At 40.0% G+C, this 20,032-nt stretch overlaps 2 protein-coding genes across 2 annotated transcripts in view; both read left to right on the forward strand.

The window, feature by feature from the left end:
* The window catches only part of LOC149220093 (short-chain dehydrogenase/reductase 2b-like), a 57,986-nt gene that overhangs the window by 30,168 nt on the left and 7,786 nt on the right, over nucleotides 1–20,032 (forward strand). Inside the window, exon 3 of the mRNA XM_089384650.1 lies at nucleotides 14,502–14,798. Within this exon, the coding sequence (XP_089240776.1) occupies nucleotides 14,502–14,798 (297 nt within the window). The remainder of the gene's footprint in view (nucleotides 1–14,501; nucleotides 14,799–20,032) is intronic.
* The window catches only part of LOC149220094 (short-chain dehydrogenase/reductase 2-like), a 99,034-nt gene continuing 93,183 nt past the window's right edge, over nucleotides 14,182–20,032 (forward strand). The window contains exon 1 of the mRNA XM_089384652.1: nucleotides 14,182–14,416. Within this exon, the coding sequence (XP_089240778.1) occupies nucleotides 14,414–14,416 (3 nt within the window). The 5' untranslated portion in view covers nucleotides 14,182–14,413. The remainder of the gene's footprint in view (nucleotides 14,417–20,032) is intronic.

The raw sequence follows: 20,032 nt of genomic DNA on the forward strand, positions 1-20,032 counted from the left end.
ATTTAAGTCCAAAAATGTTATCAGTAGAAGAGATGTAAAATTTGATGAAAATATATCGGCCTGCGAGCCTAGTCCGACGGATGTGCCACCTCTTCCTATCTCTTCTACTTTTGAAAACATTTCTTCTTCAGATGATGAAAGTGAGGATGACAATCCCCCCCCACCATCTCAGGATCCTCCTTCAGCTCCTCAGCTTCCAAAATGGGTTCGTGCTACTCGAGATGCAGCAGGTGATCTTGCCGGTGATCCTACAGATCAGCGACGCACACGTTCTCAGTTTGACAGAGCCTCTTCTTTACTGGCTCAAGCTCCAGTAAATTATGATCCTGACACCTTTGCAGAAGCTTCAGGCCATCTAGATTGGGAAGCAGCTATGAATGAAGAATATCATTCATTATTGGCAAATGATACATGGGATCTTGTTCCTCTACCAAAGGGACGAAAACTTGTTAGATGCAAATGGGTTTACAGAACCAAGTATGGAACAGATGGGAAAGTTGATAAACATAAATCTCGTCTTGTTGCTAAAGGTTTTTCACAGGTTGAAGGCATTGACTACACTGAAACCTTCTCCCCTGTTGCCAAAATGAACTCTATCCGTCTTGTTCTTTCCCTTACTGCCTCGTTCAAATGGGAAGTCCATCAGATGGATGTTAAATCTGCCTTCTTGCATGGGGACTTGCATGAAGAAATCTACATGGAACAACCCATTGGCTTCATAAAAACAGACTCCAGCCTTGTATGTTGGCTTAAGAAATCCCTTTATGGTCTCAAGCAAGCTCCTCGAGCTTGGTATGCCAAAATGGATAGCTTTCTTTTAGAATCTGGCTTTTCTAGGTGTCATTCTGACAATACTATCTACACCAAGCAAGTGGGCAAGTCTCTTATCATTCTTGTTCTTTATGTTGATGATCTTATCCTTACCGGTAGTGATCCCAACCTTATAAACCATGTGAAGTCTAGCCTTAAAAGGAAGTTTGAAATGACAGACTTAGGACACTTACATTATTTTCTCGGTCTTCAAGTCTTGCAATCCAAGGAAGGTATTTCCCTTTCTCAGTCCAAGTATGCCTGTGATATTCTACGCCACTTTCACATGGAAGACTGTAAGCCAGCCCCTTCTCCCTTTCAGTCTGGAGTCAAACTTTCAGTCACTTGTACTTCTCCTGAAGTTGATGCTACCTTATACCGTCAACTTGTAGGAAAACTTTTGTATCTAACCCATACTCGTCCTGACCTTTCCTTTGTTGTTTGCCTTGTTGCTCGGTTTATGCAAAACCCACGTGAAAGTCATTGGAAAGCAGCTAAAAGAATACTTCGTTATGTTCGAGGTACAGTTCAGTTTGGGATTCATTACAGTGCCGAAGCAACTCCTCTATTGGTTGGTTTCACTGATTCTGATTGGGCTGGTGACCCTGATGATCGGAAGTCTACTGCCGGTTATGTGTTCACTCTTGGTTCAGGACCTATTACATGGGCTTGTAAGAAACAAGCTGCCATTTCTCTTTCATCAGCAGAAGAGAGTATCGTGGTGCCGTAGAAGCTAGTAAGGAAGCCTTGTGGCTTTGTTAGATCCTGTCAGAGTTTGACTTTCAGCAACAGCATCCGACTACACTTTGGTGTGATAATCAAAGTGCCATTCAGCTATGCAAAGATCCAGTCCAACATCAGCGCAGCAAACACAATGAACTGCACATGCACTTCATCAGAAAGCTCATTCATGACCATGTTCTTGAAGTGCAATATTTTTCAACAGATGATCAAGTTGCAGACATCTTTACAAAGGCTCTCACAGAGGCGAAGTTCACTAAACTTCGATTTCTGGTTGGAGTTCAGGAAGTTGTCACTAAGGGGGGGTAGGCTCTAGTGCCTCCTTCCTTCTCCTATTGTGTCATATTTGTAAATCCTTCAATCCTATCCCAAGTTGTTCTTAAGGGGGGATGTTAGGATATTCCGACACATAGGAAATAGTTAAGTACAACTTGGTCTAGTATAGAGTTAGGTAAAGTGTGTTTCTTTACCGTTGTACATTTTGTAACTTACAATCCGACGGTCACGATATGTAGTGATCCGACGGTTCATTCTCTCCTCGATATTACCGACACTTGATCCGTGGCTTGACACCCGATTGGTCCATGATTTCTATTTAAAGCGCATGGAGGGTCATTTGTAGGGTAATCCGTGCATGAGAGAAGCATATGTAAATTTTCATTCTTTTATTAGTAAATTGCCTGAAGTGGCTGCGTTGGCTCAGGCCATGGACTGTTTCCCTCTTTGAGGGTTTTAACCACGTCAAAAATACTGGTGTATTGATCTGCGATCTGGTTGTGAGCGGTGTCCTTTGGTGTTCTGTCTGAGGAACTTACCCTGTAAATTCCTACAGGAAGCGGGAAACACTGGAAAAGCAGGGAGGAAAAGAGGAATAAGACCTATGAGTGAAACCATCCAAATAGTTGGAGAAATGTTAGTCAACTTAGGGCGGGTCATACCTCTATCAGAGGTATTCCAACAACCACTTAAATAAATGATAACTACAACGTGGAATATTAGAGGGTTAAACAATAAGGGGAAACAGAGATATCTAAAGGACAGGTTGAAAAGAGACAAACCTAGTATAATGATTATTCAGGAAACCAAAATAAGTGAACAGAAATTGAAAGAAATAATGTAGAGATATCAACCTCATTATGAAGTAATGGGACATGATGCTATAGGTAGTGCAGGAGGCTTGGCAATTCTTTGGAATATAGAGGAAGTTCAATTTGAAAATTGGGTGAGCTTGCCTCGAATCCTCTCAGGCAAATTCAAGAATATAGGTCCTCGAGAATGGGTCCTTCTCACTGGAGTGTACGGCCCCCATTTAACAGGAGAACGTAGAAGCTTCCTCCAGAAGGTAGGAACATTACGAAGTTTATTCCCAGATTTACCTTGGATAGTAGGGGGTGACTTTAACATGATTACTTCCCTAGAGGAAAAACAGGGGGGTTTGAGAAGAACAGATCCGGACATGGAAGCCTTTGGCGATATGATATCGGAACAAAGATTGATGGATATATCTACTACAAATGGGATATACACATGGAATAACATAAGAGGAGTTACAAACCAAATCACTTCAAGACTGGACAAATTCCTACTATCCGAACAAGTTCTAAGCAGGGACATATTTTTTGAAGCAAGGATCTTACCAGGAATGGGTTTAGATCATTGGCCGATCTGACTAGAGATTGACATTAAGGCATGCCCAAAAAAACACCCCTTCAGGTTCGAAGCTTTTTGGCTTAGGGATCAAAATTTCATGACAAAAGTGGAGGAGTGGTGGAACCAGAGCTAGCAAAAAGGCAGAAGCAGAATGCAGACCTTCCAATTAAAATTAAAAGAGCTTAAGGGGAAAATAAAAAAATGGAACAGGGAAGAATTTGGGAATATATTTAAAGAGCAGCAACTATTAGACTAGAAAATGGCAACCCTTCAACAAGAAATAATCTCAGAAGGACGAAGTGAGGAAAGAATTTAGGAGGAAGGGATATTAATAAGCCAAATAAAAGAAAGAAGAAAACAGGAGGAGATTCTATGGAAACAAAAATCAAGAGTGAACTGGCTTAGAGAAGGAGAAAGAAACACGAAATTTTTCCATCAAGCCATGATCCAGCACAGACAGAGAAATAGAATTTTTTCCATCACCAATGAAGAAGGAAGACGCTTAACCCAGCATGAGGAAATGGAGCAGAATCTAGTAGATCATTTCAAAGACCTCCTTATGGAACCCCAGGTCAACAGAAGAGCAGCTATAGAAAGGATTTGCAATGAAATCCCTGAACTGATCACTAGGGACCAGAACCTAGCCCTCATGAGAGCTGCAACCCTAGAAGAAGTGGAAGAGATTGTGAAAGGGATGAAGAAGAATAAAGCTCCAGGACCAGACGGATTCACTGTGGAATTCTACCAAGAAGGCTGGAAATTCTTGGGACAAGACATTTTGGAGGTAGTGGAAGAATCACACTGAAATCAGAAGGTATGTCCTGGTCTTAACTCAACCCTCTTGTCTCTCATTCCCAAAAATGCTAATTCGGATACTGCCCAGGGCTTTAGACCCATAGCTTTATGTAACGTAATTTATAAGATTATTGCCACATTGATAGCCAAGAGACTGAAGCCAATTCTGTCAAGTATTATCTCTCCGGAACAAACTGGGTTTGTGGAAGGAAGACAAGTACTGGACGGCCTAGTAGTTTCTCAAGAAGTAGTGCATTCATTGAAAACCAAAAAGGAAGCGGGAATGATGATTAAGTTGGATCTCTCAAAAGCTTATGACCATCTGAACTGGGATTATCTTAAATCGGTTCTAGTAGCATTCGGTTTCAACAATAGATGGATTCAATGGGTGCAAGATATGATCGCTACACCAAATTTCTCCATCCTCCTGAACGGAACGCCAACCTTGACGTTCAACGCCACAAGAGGGCTGAGGCAAGGGGATCCTCTGTCCCCTTTCTTGTTTATCATAGCAGCAGAAGGACTTGGCAGATATATCAAGAAAGATCTAAGAGAAAGGAAAATTAAAGGGTTAAGACTTTGGGGTAACAACCTGCCGATCACGCACTAGCAATTTGTAGATGATATCATGCTTTTCTGTGCAGTCTCTCTAAGAGAAGTAAAGAGAATGAAAAATATTCTTGATCTTTTCATGGAAGCTTTAGGTACTCAAATTAACAAGGATAAATCTTGCACATTCTTCTTCAACACACTGGGCAATGTTAAATCCTTTTTGACAAGAATATTGGGCTTCCGCTCTGGAGATTTACCCACAAAGTATTTAGGGACACAATTAGCCCTAAATCCACTCAGGATGGCAAATTGGCATCATACCATAGAAAAACTCTGGAATAGATTGGCAAATTGGTCCTTTCGAACCTTGAACATAGCAGGATGAGCAGTGCTTCTGAGATCAGTCCTACAAGCAATTCCCATTTACCCCCTGTTGGCAACGACGGTTCCAAAGGGGGCATGTACAAAAATGGTAGAGATATTCAAAAAATTCATCTGAGGAGGACCACAACAACAGAGGAAATGGGCCCTGATATCGTGGAAAGGCTTGACAAAAAATAAGGCGGAAGGGGGATTAGGGCTAAGAGATCCCTACATCTTGAATCAAGTAATGGGAGCGAAGCTGTGGTGGAGATGGATGAAGGGAGGAGGAGACCTATGGAAAAGAATCTGGATGCAAAAATACAACATGCCCACTAAAATTGAAGACCTCTTAAGACTGGAGGAATCTCCAAGAAGCTCTACAATCTGGAACTTAGCCAGTCAAAACAGAGATATGATCTCCAAACATGCATTTTGGGAAATCTGAAACTGGCAATCAGCTAAATTCTGGGATGAAGCTTGGCAGCAGAGAGAAAAACTGAGGAAATGGAGGGCCTCAGAAATACATGTCAGAGAGCTAAGGAGGAAGGACTGAATCATGTAAAAGATTACTGGCATGAAGGAAGACATGAGGAAACCTAGAGAATTTGGAAGGACCTAGAGGTGTGGGATAGAAACATAGATACCGAACAAAGAGAACTATACACAACAAAAATGAAGTCTAAGAGAATAATCATTCGAACAGGTCCATATATATTAAGATGGGGTAAATCTACGACAGGAGCCTTCACAATTAAAGAAGCCTACCATCTAACCATGCAGCAAGGGCAAGATGAAAATGCTTCCATATGGAAACAAATATGGCAGAGTCGCTGGTGGCCAAAGGTAACCATGTTCTTATGGTTGGTTGGGAAGAGTCGTATAATGACATGGGACCAGATTCAAAAGCATGGAATCCATGGACCCCCTAGATGCTGCTTATGCAAGCAAGCCCAGGAAACTCAGGAACATCTTCTAAACTCGTGCCCTTTTGCCTAGCAGCAATGGGATGAAATCAACAAGCTATTCGGGAAGACAAATAGAGATCCTCAAAGCATAAAAGAAAATATTAATTAGTGGGGACGTGGCCAATTCTTGATCCCGGTGGTAAGAAGAGCCTGGAGTTTAACGATGGGCTTAAATATATGGATGATATGGAAAGAGAGAAACCGAAGGATATTTCAAGATAAAGAAATGGCTCCTAAATTGATCTGGAAAAGAACCCAAACCCACATAAGGGAAACAATCTTAACGAAAAACTAGAATCAAGAAGACTAGGAAACAACTCTAGAGGAAGGTAAGATTATGACATACCTCAATCTAGAACAAGGAATGGTTCATCCCCAAAAACATAAGGATTTGGTAACGATTGTTAGTAGCCCTACCAACTTCAGACGCCCTCAAGACGGCTTCATCAAACTTAACTTTGATGGAGCCTCTAAAGGAAATCCAGGGCCAACAGGATTTGGAGGCATCTTCAGAGACCATCAAGGGAGGACAAGATGGGTGTACGTAGATCATGGAGGCATTATGAGCAACAACGAAGCGGAATTAACAACAATTCACCAAGGACTAAGAATAGCGATCAGAAATGGATACAATAATCTGGAAATAGAGGGGGACTCAAAGATAGTGATAGAGATGCTTAGAAAGCTGAATAATGGAAAGGACTGGGAAAAAGTAGTGCAGAGCTGGAGGACGACAGGCCTTATTCAAGACATGGAAACACTCATGAAAAGAATAAGCTACAAGATTATCAATCATACTAGAAGAGATGGCAATAAGGCAGCAGACTTCCTTGCTAACTGGGGATGTAATGAACAAAGGGGGAAAGTGGATAGTATATGGCCGATGCATACGGAAGATCAAAGGTGGGAGTCCCTCAAAGCAATTATCAACCATGACAATAATACGGACACGATCTCAAGGTAATAGTCATAAGTGGCCCCCGATTGGGATGAGAGATGGGAAGATGATGTGGGAATGGATCGTGGAGGGGAATGGATGGCAGTGCCGGCCTCCAAACATTCCCATAATAAAACAGGATGCGGGGATGGCATGCAGATGGGACAGTGCCCCGAGGAATAGAGCTGACAGGGGAATGGGGGAAGAAACAGCAGAAATCGGCGGGGACGGAATGATGAGACGTGGGACAGATGATAGAAGGAAAATAAGAGAGGAGAGGGTAATGAGGGTGGTCATTAAGAAGCGAAGGAGGAAGACAGCGGGAGCGAAGGACAAGCTGGTTTCACCTGAGGTGACGCACAGGTCCAGGTATGTTTTCATAAAGCCGAATCATGTAATTTTCTTAACTGTAGATAGTCTGATGGAAGAAGGGGGAGAGCTAGGAGTAGCAGAGAGAGGGAGAAGTATATTAGAGGGGGTAAAATCCTTTAAAGATGGCAGTAAGGAGGAGGAAGGAGGGTCGAAGGAAAATTCATGGGAAGGACACAGAATGGGAGGAAGCCGAGGAAACCAAGGCAAAGCCCCACTAGGTTTCTGCAAAGGAGATGATCAGGGATAGCTTGAGGAGGATAAAGAAACAATCTAGGAAATGGGGAAGACTATAAAGGTTACCCAATTATCTGGGATAAGGGGAGGAAAGACTGAGAGCAGCCCGACCATAGGGAGAAATTGGAGCGAGGAAGGCCAATTCAGGGGAATGGGTACTCAGGAAAGGAGAACAAAGGCAATGACAGAGAATCTAACCTTCATTGTTGGACATGATACACAGGACACTGTAAGGGGCTACAATGAGTGTGATTGTGTACTTCATCGTTTAATATGGAGTTGATGCATAGAAATTTAAGATGGATTTACAATGGTGATTATCTTTATATTTTGACTAGTATAAAAAAGAAAGTCAACATTACTAAAATAAGAACCCATTCTCATAAGTTTCATAGCAACATTAGTTGCTGGATAATTCCTTAAGAATTTGTCATCTTTGTGATACTAAGAGGTGGGATAAATGAATCTGTTATTTTGTGACACTAAAAGATGTTGAATATGAAAAACACTTTCTCTTACAATGCCTTGATTATATGAAAATTAAATCTCAATTTCAAAAGATTTATCACAACACTAACCTTTTTAACATTTTAACTCATCAAAATTATGGTAATTTTGAAAGGCTTTTCTTAATGCTTTTAAAGTACACAAATAAAATTTAAAACCGTCCAAGTAATTTTTTACATTTTTAAAGTTATGATAAACCAATTTTAATTTTAATAGACATTAACCACAACCACCACCATCATTACCAATTATTTAAAATTTTCAATATACAAATAAATATTTATTTTATTTTTCAATGAGTGTGATTGTGTACTTCATCGTTTAATATGGAGTTGATGCATAGAAATTTCAGATGGATTTACAATGGTGATTATCTTTATATTTTGACTAGTATAAAAAAGAAAGTCAACATTACTAAAATAAGAACCCATTCTCATAAGTTTCATAGCAACATTAGTTGTTGGATAATTCCTTAAGAATTTGTCATCTTTGTGATACTAAGAGGTGGGATAAATGAATTTGTTATTTTTGTGACACTAAAATATGTTGAATATGAAAAACTCTTTCTCTTACAATGCCTTGATTATACGGAAATTAAATTTCAATTTCAAAAGATTTATCACAACACTAACCTTTTTAACATTTTAACTCATCAAAATTATGGTAATTTTGAAAGGCTTCTCTTAATCCTTTTAAAGTATATAAATAAAATTTAAAACCGTCCAAGTAATTTTTTACATTTTTTAAGTTTTGATAAACCAATTTTAATTTTAATAGGCATTAACCACAACCACCATCATCATTACCAATTATTTAAAATTTTCAATATACAAATAAACATTTATTTTATTTTTCACCCAAATAATATTTCTCAATTTTTAAACACGATATCATATTTTAATATAATTAATTTAAAACATGGCAACTTCAAATACTTTTTAAGTGTTATTTTTTGGAAAGTTTTCCGGTTTATTTTCAGACCTAATTTGTCTAAAATCTGGTGGGGGTTCATTGAAATCACAAGTTTGAGAGAGGAACTCTTCACAATAGAAGTGACACAAGGGTTTTTTAAAGCACTGAATCTATATATCCAATCAAAAAACAATTTAAATAACACAATTCAAGATTTAGCCACACTTTTTTCACTAGATTTTGACAAAAAAATCCAAAAAAACTCCAAAAAATCATACTTAATACTACCTTTTCAAATATTTCAATAATTAAATAATAAAAATTAATTAATTAATGTAATAAATAATATATAAATCTTTTTATAAAAATTTTAAATATCCATATATAAAAATGATTGAATCTGAAATGTTCCAGATCCAACCATCCAATGACATTTATAAATCTCCTCACACCAAAGGTCGTTTATAAGTCTGCCACAAGGCAAACGACCCATTTGGTGTGCCCCATCTCCTCCTCAAATCGAACCATCCGTGAAAGGCCGCGATCACGAATAGCATCCGCATGTTAACTCGCCTCCTGAATCAATCATATTTTACATGAATGTGAGGTTCTTGTACCACAGGGGATAAATTTAATGAATAAGATTGTATATGAGTGGAGTTGTATATGTTTACTGTTAAATTTTAATGAGTGATGTAATTTAAGTATATAGAATTTTGTTAGATTCAATAGTCAGTTAACTAATCTAATCTAAGTATATAAAGTCTTGTGCATTTACTTCCTATTAACAAGCCACTTATTTGTTGTTATTTTTTATCTTCTAGAAAAATCGTAATCAATGTATCATCAATTTTTCACATAAATGGCCAGGTTTTCACATTGGTGGAATGGATTAGTCTTTTCCTAGCTTTTAAGAGAATGGTTCAATGACATTGTCTTTTAACAGAATAACTCAATGACACACCTCCTCATAGATACTGTTAACTCAATGACACACCTTGTCACGCCCCTACACCTACGGTAGTCTTCCAACCGCTTATAGCGAGGTGCGGCACCACCGAACGCGTTCTTTTCACCAATACTAACATTCGTGGACTACGCCTACTTTCGCATTAACATACTTAGCTTGTGTTTCGCAACTAAGTAAAAGCAATTATTCTTTATACTTAATGAAGCCCATACTCATTCATTATCATCATGCAATTAAACCGAGAACAACAATTGCAACAAGTATAAACGGGAGGGGCAAATCCCAAACAAGTCTTCCCGACAATATATTATATCAGTTTTTCAATAATACAATCATCAAGTATACTTGGCAAAACTCCAAGTCTATACTTAGAATATTTTACAATCGAGGCATAGAACAGCCTTTTACAATCATGTGCACCCTTGCACAAAGAGAAGTGCTCGCGCGAGCCACTTATACCTCTCTACCAAGTCCTGCACGAATCCGCATCCAAACTGTACTCTGGCACGTTTGCCTTCACCTCACCCGGCACAAGAATTCACCAAAACCGCACTCAGGTAGAGCGCATGAGCTATGCGCAGCTCCTTTTACCCCTTGCGCAGTTTTACCCCTTTACTAGTGCGTAGAAGTGATGAGCCAATTCATTGGTGAGTAAATGAGCTTCAAATCTCACTTACTTATATGAAACCTTGCGCAGGTTTCAAGGGGTGTGCAGCCCCTAGGCCGACCCCCAAATTTGCCAACGCACGCCCACAAGTAACACACACAAGTCGGCTTGTAAGCATCATTCAACATTGCATATATATATGGTAGTTCAACACTTAGTTGTTTTAGTGTTCCCCCATAACGTCGCATTTTTATGTCGCATAGTGTCGTAAGTTTGTCGCATTTCCTCCGCACTCTGTCGCACCCGTCGCACATCGTGGTTGAACGCGCCCGCACTCTTGCTCGTGCCCGTGCACGATCACCCACCGTCGCTCGCTGCACGAAGGCCTTACATCCTCCTCCACCTGAAATCATTGTTGTCCTCGACAACATATCATCCCGGTAGCCATCCACCAAGATCATCACTCATCCGTGATGTGAAATCCTCTTCGCAAGGTAAACATCCTTGCAACATATGTAGAGACTCTTCTCCACTATGTCCCGACTCAATGACCACTGCCACCAAGCTCACCATACCAAGGCATGCACCTCTACGGTATGCTCTCCATAAGATGTCATCTTGATCCAAATGTCACCATGTGAACCTCGTCATGATACTCCAGCATAATGCCAACACATCTCTGTACACTTCCGGACCTCATGTCTGAACTAGTTGGGTAGCTAATCCAACCATCACGCTCATTCCATGAGAGTGAACATCCTCATGCCATCATCAGCTGTTCCTCAAACATCTGCCACATCCTTGACTCCTCAAGAATCTATCTCCATAATCCATGCTCAGGTCCATGGAAACTCCATCCATCCCATCTACAACATGTCATGATGCTTGATGCCAAGCCATCCCTGCACCATCAGTCATACCTGCTCAAACATGTTTAAGGACTCACTGCCATGAGCAGCTAACAATGAACCCCATCTTCTTCATCCATCTAAGAAGATGTAGAGGGAGTAGAGCCTGAAGGCTCTCCCTCACTAATCAATTCGATCCACCTATCAGGATCTTTGGTCTCCATCCTTTGTAGATAAGCAACCCGATCTTCCTTCTGGACCTCCGGCCTCACATATACCTCCTCATCATCATCATCATCCTCCACCAACTCTAGCCTCCTTGTCAAATCCAAGATTCTATCTGAAAGTGTCTTGATGACTAATGACTGCTCCACAAGCTTTGTCTCAACACTAGACAATCGCTTGTTCATCTTCTCCTTATCCTCCATTTGCATCACTCCCAACTTACAATCAGGTCTAGTCACACCAATGGTTGGCACACCAATGGGTACATCTTCCCTTCCATCATAAATGTAGAGCTTCTTCAAATGTGGAATGATCATAGCATCAAACTGTTTCATGAATTCCATCCCCAATACAGCTTCATAGTCATCAATCCGCACTATAGTGAAGTCCACCTTCCCGGTCCATTCACCAAGTGTAGTGTCCACCCTCTCAGCTATACCAAGAATCTCAATAGGAGGAGAATTCACTGTCTTCATTTGTGCCTTTGCCGGTACAAACTTCAGCCCAATTCTTCTTACAGTATCTTTGCTCATGAAGTTGTGAGAAGCCCCACTATCCACCATAGTGAGCACATCAACACCTCCAACCTTCATTCGAACATACTCCAACTTGCTCCTTTCAGGATCCCTTCTAGAGGTCACTTCCGTAGTAGCAGAAGCACCAAGTATCTGCATCATCCCCACAGAAGCATCATCATTCTTTCCATCAGACTCAGCCTTCTTCTTCAAGGCTTTGAGATGCCTTACCTCAGGAGCTAGGCAATCCCACTTCTTCTGATTCAATTCATGTCTTATCTCTAGTTCCTTGAATTCTGCTTCAAGAAAGTCCATTTCCTTTGCAAGTTGAGAGGCTTCCTCCTCATTCTGGTCATAAACCCCTTCTTTAGCCAAGGCATGAAGAGCACTCCTTGTTTCAAACAACCTTTTGCCATATTCCGCAAATCCTTGTCTTATTTCCTCTGACTCTTCAAGTAGACTTCCTTCAAACTCTTCGAAGGTAGAAAAACCCAATCTCTGCCAGATAGACATCTTTACCAAGTCACCTGCAACCTGAACCAACCCTTGTTCCACTTCGTGTGAAACGGTTTCCTTCACCTGCAAGTACCTGTCACGAGCAAACCTTGCTCAACAGCTTCAAACCGAAGTCTTGTTCTCACCTATCAAGTGTACACCAGCTTCAATGCTTCAACACCTGAACCTGTTCACAAACTTCAATCTTCACGAGCTACCCTTGCTCTGATACAAACTGTCACGCCCCTACACCTGCGGTAGTCTTCCAACCGCTTATAGCGAGGTGCGACACCACAGAACGCATTCTTTTCACCAATACTAACATTCGTGGACTACGCCTACTTTCGCATTAACATACTTAGCTTGTGTTTCACAACTAAGTAAAAGCAATTATCTTTTATACTTAATTAAGCCCATACTCATTCATTATCATCATGCAATTAAACTGAGAACAACAATTGCAACAAGTATAAAGGGGAGGGGCAACTCCCGAACAAGTCTGCCCGACAATATATTATATCAGTTTTTCAATAATACAATCATCAAGTATACTTGGCAAAACTCCAAGTCTATACTTAGAATATTCTACAATCGAGGCATAGAACAACCTTTTACAATCATGTGCACCCTTGCACAAAGAGAAGTGCTCACCCGAGCCACTTATACCTCTCTACCAAGTCCTGCACGAATCCGCATCCAAACTGTACTCCGGCACGCTTGCCTTCACCTCACCCGGCACAAGAATTCACCAAAACCGCACTCAGGTAGAGCGCATGAGCTATGCGCAGCGCCTTTTACCCCTTGCGCAGTTTTACCCCTTTACTAGTGCGTAGAAGTGATGAGCCAATTCGTTGGTGAGTAAATGAGCTTCAAACCTCACTTACTTATATGAAACCTTGCGCAGGTTTCAAGGGGTGTGCAGCCCCAGGCCGACCCCCAAATTAGCCAACGCACGCCCACAAGTAACACACACAAGTCGGCTTGTAAGCATCGTTCAACATCGCATATATATATGGTAGTTCAACACTTAGTCGTTTTAGTGTTCCCCCATAATGTCGCATTTTTATGTCGCATAGTGTCGTAAGTTTGTCGCATTTCCTCCGCACTCCGTCGCACCCGTCGCACATCGTGGTTGAACGCGCCCGCGCGCCTGCCCGCGCTCTTGCCCGCGCCCGTGCACGATCGCCCGCCGTCGCCCGCTGCACGAAGGCCTTACACACCTCCTCATAGATATTGTGGTCCAATTCTGGGAGGACTATATATGATTGAGAGCTCATGTACAATTTTTTAAGTCGAAAATAACACTTAATGATATACTTAAATCTTGTGCTACAGAGTCTACTATTTTTATTTACATTTAATAAACAATAGACAAATTCCACAAACCTAACAAACATAGAAGGATTTTAGTTGTTTGATTGAAAATTTTATTTTTATTGGATTACAAATTTTGGGAATATTTTAAAAGGTGAAATAATAAGAAAAAATGGTTTTTTTTAAGAATATTTTAGGATTTCAGATTCAAATAGAAATGAGTTCTAAAAGATATTGACTTTTTTAATGGATTCTCAAATATTCCCAAAATTAAGAATAAGATTTAGCTAATGAAACCAGGTTGTTTTGCCTATCTGTGGATGGCTTCTTTCATTAATTTAGACACATTTAAGTGTCAACTAAAACTGGTTCTTCGAATAAATGGTTGAAACAACCCATCCGGCGACATAACTGAAACTGGGAGCACACAAATATTTTGGAACTCCTTCAATCAAAAGTTATGAGAGCTATACGCACTCTTAATTCCAATAACAACCATCATTTTTTCAAAGGGCATAGTAGCTATCTTTCATTTTATACTGCTCGAGTCTCCTAATTTCTTTCTATCTCTAAGCATTTAGAAGATCTTCGCGGAACAAAAATGGTGAGTTCATGCTTTCGACAGAGAGTTAGTTGGTAGCTTATCATGTCGATTAGATATATAACAAACTGCTAATTTGTGATGATAGGATAAATCCTCATGTGACGCAACAGACGAATGGTGGACGAAAGAGACAGTGGGTGTGGTAACAGGGGCCAACAGAGGAATATGGTTGGAGATCGCACGTTTACTTGCAGACAAAGGTATCACTGTTGTTCTCACTGCTCGTTGCAGGCAGCAGCAAGACTTGTCTCCACAATCTTGTGCTCTCATGGAAGAAGGAAGAAAAAGTGTGGTGTTTCATACACTCGATATACAGAGGGATGACAGTGTTACCGAATTTGCCCAATGGTTGAAGAATGAATTCGGTGGCCTTGATACTCTGGTATTCTTTCTTTTCTTCATTTTGACTATAATTGGTCTACTTCGTCCCCCATATACCAATGGAATGTATGCTCTTTCAAAATGGCAGGGGCATTTTGGAATGGATAAACTAAGTAATTATGTTGCAGAGTTTAGTAGAGTTTACTGTCATTTCTCTGTTGTATAATTTCTATGACTCTGCTGTCTGTAATATACTGTTTGCAATTTGACCAATTGAGTAGGTTGATGTGGTTTTGATCTTCTACTTTCTAATTTTAGTATGTGGATCTCTATTTCCTATTTTTCTGGTTCACTCTAAATCATTTACGGTTTGGTTTACCTTTCCAGCCAGAGTCATTCACTGAATACTTAGCCGATTGAAATTCTATATTGTATATATATGTTTTTTTCTTTATTTATTTCTTTTCTTTTTCCTATAGGAAATTGGTCTCTTTTTTCTGTTTTTCTTTTTCCCTCATATCAGGCTAGCTCACAATTATACTCATAGAATGCTTAGACTTGAAGCCATTACAACAATGCTCGCATCAGGCCAGCCCACAATTATACTCACAAAATGGTTAGATCAGTGTTTTAAAACTGGGCTGGTCTGAATCGGATTCACCCTGGTAGACCGAGCCAGAGCCCTGCCCAGGTCGGCTAGGTTGAAAAACCAGTTCAGCCGCTGGTCCATTACCAAACCGGTCGAGTTGGACACCGATTCGGCCAGTTCAATCGAGCCCTTCTTAAACTGGCCGAGCTAGTCTGCCGGAAAAAGGGCAGCAACTCAAACTTCAAACTCAATTTTTGTTGTTGTTGTTGTTGTTTTTTTTCTTAATGCCTCTACCCCTCTCCCAAGCCTATAAAAGTGACCCAACCCCTTCACATTTACTCACAACTATCTCATTGCATTTGTGTGAACATTTGTGCGGAGTTTGTGAAGAGTTGGAGTTGGTTTTTGGAGCAATAGTGAAGATGAGCGATGGGTTTGTCTGTTTGACTCTGATTCAGAGTCTGAGCTAGATAATCTTGCATTGTTTAGTAGTATGACTAGTGATATTTTGTTGTAGAGGCCATTTAGAGCCTCCTTGGTTATCTGTTTTTGTTTTGATGTTTATATATTACATGTATTGGATAGTGCACTGGGTGTCATTTTGATATAATAGATATTTTCATGAGCATACTTTGATCATATGTTGTCTTCTCTCTATATTCTAATGCTTTGAGTTTGGAAACATGAATGAAAATCTTTAAAAATATGTTTTTTTCATTAGAAAAATAAAATATCTAATGTATTTTTTACAACGACTGAGTCATTGAAATCAACTAGGCTGAGTTGATACCGAGTTGGAGTCAGAGTCGACCCTCGGCCGGTTCTGAATCTAAATCAAAGGTTTAAAACTATAGGTTAGAGTTGAAGCCATTACAACAATGCTCATATTAGGCCAGACCACAATTATACTCATAGAATAGTTAGACTTGAAGTCATTACCACAATTATACTAACAAAATGCTTAGACTTAAAGCCATTACAATAATATTATTCAAGATTGCAAAATTCAACATATTATTAGCTGAATTTGAACCTGGGTGGTAGGATAACAGTACTTCAAATTAGCCTTTTCATTCTTTCTGTATTGTAATATTGAGTAATTTGTGTCCATCCTTTTGATGCCGACTTCAAGAACCAGGAACCCAATGCTTTTAGGCTAGTTTTTGCTTTTATACAGCTTTTGATCTAGCAGCAAATGAGATGAAAACTAGATATTTCATAAGGAGGGTTTATTATACAGTAGCATTTCAAGGTGTTTTTTTTTTTTAAATAAGAAGCATCTTTCGTAACTGGAGGACTTGATTTGTGGAGAACCCCCTAATATACTCAGTTAAAATGCAGGATAGAGGATAACCATGAGCATAATCACTGCTCTGTGAGGGTAACCATGAGACATAATCTCTGCTCCGTGAGAGTAACCATGGGGAATGTGAAGGTCAGGAGAAATTACTACTTTGTTAGATTCGTTAAAATGATAAAACAACAATTATGAGATGATACAAGCATTCTCGTTGAGAGCTAAGCCAAGATTTCCAGCTTCCTATGCCAAATGAATTTAGCAATTTGTTTTTCATTTGATTGAAAGATATGTTTTCACCTTCCATAACCTACCTGTGAAGGTGATTGTTGTTTGCAAATTTAATCATTGTATGTTATAACATAAATTCCTACGGCAATTCAACTACTTGTGTTGCCTTTGCTGAACATGGCTTAATTTTTAGGCAATTTTACTAACTCTTAACACTTTTTTGTTGAAGTACTAATGTTTTCCTTTGTAATCCTTGTTTTGAGTTTTTGAAGTTGGCTCTGGAAGTGAAATGATTTTGTTTTTAGAAGAACAATATATACATTAGTGTTTAAATCAATTTTGATATACTGCCATTTTGAAAACATATTTCCTTTACATTTAGTTATTTCCTATGTTTTCGCTGTTGATTTCACTATCATATAAAATAAGTTCTAACACTTAAAATGTCAAATTATGTTTTTAGAATCGTCAACTCCATACTTCTGCAGTATCCGGCATTCAAAATATCACTAATTTTAAAAAGACACAAATAATGACCTAAGCAATGTTGTTATTAAACATTTTATCAACCAATGAATTATGAATGAAAGATCCAAACCTAACAATTTATATAAAAAAATCAGTCAATATATTCCTACATATAGACTGGAATGATCTTTTATGCCAGTCAGATGTAGGACAACACTGAGCAAATGCAGTAGTTGCATACTATATGTTGGATGCCAATTTTTGGCTGCAACTGATTCCAAATTCTGAATCATGTCGTTGGGGATTTTCAAGCAAATCTGATATATAAATGCGCTGAGAATAGAACTACATGCACTACTGGACTACCGCCTAACTGACTAACTCCTCTTATTAGTCCCTGATGTAGACTAGGCAGGGACTATAGTAATCGATATGATGCTCACTAACATTAATTGACCTGTTTAAGATTTTCAATAACCAAAGTTTTAAGACTTTTGACATAATTTTCATAGCAAAATTTTTTTCGCCATATTATTTGGCCTCTTCTCAAGGCAGGGAGGCCAGAACCATATGTTATTTTCATGTTTCTTTGATATGTTTCCTTGGAATTTTCAATTGTGAAACTACTGCTAGCATTAACTCATCTAACTCATTTCAATTAAATGTTTGGGTTATTTAGATATGTTAGTGATATATATTTTAGGGACACGCACACTACATGCAACCAGACCAGATACCATATGGCTACTGCATGTACTGCCCTCGTGTTTGGTCATTGTCCTTCATTGGCACCTCCTACTTCTTTTGTTGGCTGGATGGCTTTTGCTGTTGCTGGCTTTTGTTGTTGGAAATTCGCAGAGACTGGCTATGATGTGGGATATTCGCAGGGACCGGCAACGAAAGATGGGCGAGAAATTGAAAGGTTTACTTCTTTTGCTGGCTTTTATACTTCTTTTGTTGGCTGGCTGGCTTTTGCTGTGGGATATTCGCAGAGACTGGCAGCGGAAGATGGGCGAGAAATTGAGAGAAATTGAAAGGTTTACTTCTTTTGTTGGCTTTTATTGTTGCTGGGGAATAACACAACTAATTTCCTTTGGATATTTCAAGTCTCTGATTGTGCATTCCATGAATAGTGATACGCCTATGTTTGGGCGGGATTTTTTACCCTCTTAGCTTCCACCTATGCGAGGCAGGGAAACGTGCAAGACAGGGAAACATATATGGGAAAGTAGCTATGCGAGAATGATATGGACCAAAACCAGAGCTCATTAAGGCACAAGAAGGATTTTCCATGTACCTTCACATTCATCTAAGGTTCTGAGGGCTTTGCCACATGCCCTGCTCTTTGGTTCCGAGGCTCTGCCTCTTGCTCTGCCCTTGTTATGGTAGGTATAAAGGTAGGTGTGCTTCCCTTATTTTTGGAATGTGCCTACCTTTTGTTTGATTATGGAGGCTGCATCCATACATTCACAATGCAGACATACATCATAAGAAAATGTTAGAATTGCATTTAACTCACCGGCATTATAAAATGATGCCAGACTACATAAATGTAAGCAATCTAATCGTTTATTCTTAGAACAATAGCTTCAAAGATTATTTTGGTGACATTATCCTAAGCTCTACAATGCAATGCAACGTCCTTACAATGGATTGGCAACTCTACAGTCAGGTTTTGGAGTTTACCTGAGCGTCCTTACAATGGATTTGCAATGCTACAATCCGGTTTTGGAGTTTACCTCAGCAGTTGAAGCCCTTACAATGGAATTGTGATGCACAGTCAGGTTTTGGAGTTTACCCATTTTCTCAATAGCCAGCGCACAAAGGTTTTGCACTTCATTGCCAGAGGAAAGCCTACTGACAATGCCGCAAGCCATCATTGAAGATACCCCATTTATAGGTCCCACCTTGTCTTCAAATTTTCTTGCTGCCCTGAGCACAATGTCAATAAAGACAGGTCCCCGAGACTTATGCCCAAGCCTCATTACCCTTCTCTTAAAAGCACCGGTGGGACCTTGCTTTCACCCTTTACTTACTACCTCTTCACCCAAAGGAGTCTAGCATAACATAGGCACTATCGCCGTGAACCTTTCACCCCTACCTTCCATTTCTAAAAGCGAGCAAGCAGTCACTCAGCCTAAAAGCCATTGATCCCATCAAGCTGTAGCAGCCAACCCAGACCATCAATTCGAGCAATTGTAGCTTTTTTATCCTCCCTAGTTGCCTGTGTGAAACGTCTTCAAAATGGGAAAATGTTGGGGCCGTGAGAAGGGTAATGATGAATTATTTGGAATTTTGAAAGCCAGTGGGGGTAGAGGGGCGAAAGCCAGTTCATGGGGAGATAGATTGTATGGCTAGCACTATCAGCAGAAGGTCGTAGTGGTACCTAGCAGTATCCTCAAGCAAGTGTGATTACCAGGCTTGTGAAAGTTGTCTGGCGATCCAACTGCACCATTAGTCAAGGTGAAAGCTGTAGCTTCTGTGAAGTAGGTGGGTTATACGGATAACAATTAAGGCGAATAAGCAGAGCGTAGTGGCACGTGAGCCTTAGTGGCCAGGTTTGAGATAGCTATTACGCTCCACGACAACAGTAGCACCGTCTCTGGTATCCCACGTCTTGATTCGAGGTTGAGACAAGTCCTAGAGTGTGGAGAGGCGATACGTGGGCTACATGCAAGCCTTGCATTCCCACATCCAAGTTTCCTTTCCG

This window comes from Pinus tabuliformis, chromosome Q (genome assembly GCF_031772625.1).
Source record: "Pinus tabuliformis cultivar Carrire ecotype Pingquan chromosome Q, CPIR1, whole genome shotgun sequence".
NCBI classification, from domain to species: Eukaryota; Viridiplantae; Streptophyta; class Pinopsida; order Pinales; family Pinaceae; genus Pinus; species Pinus tabuliformis.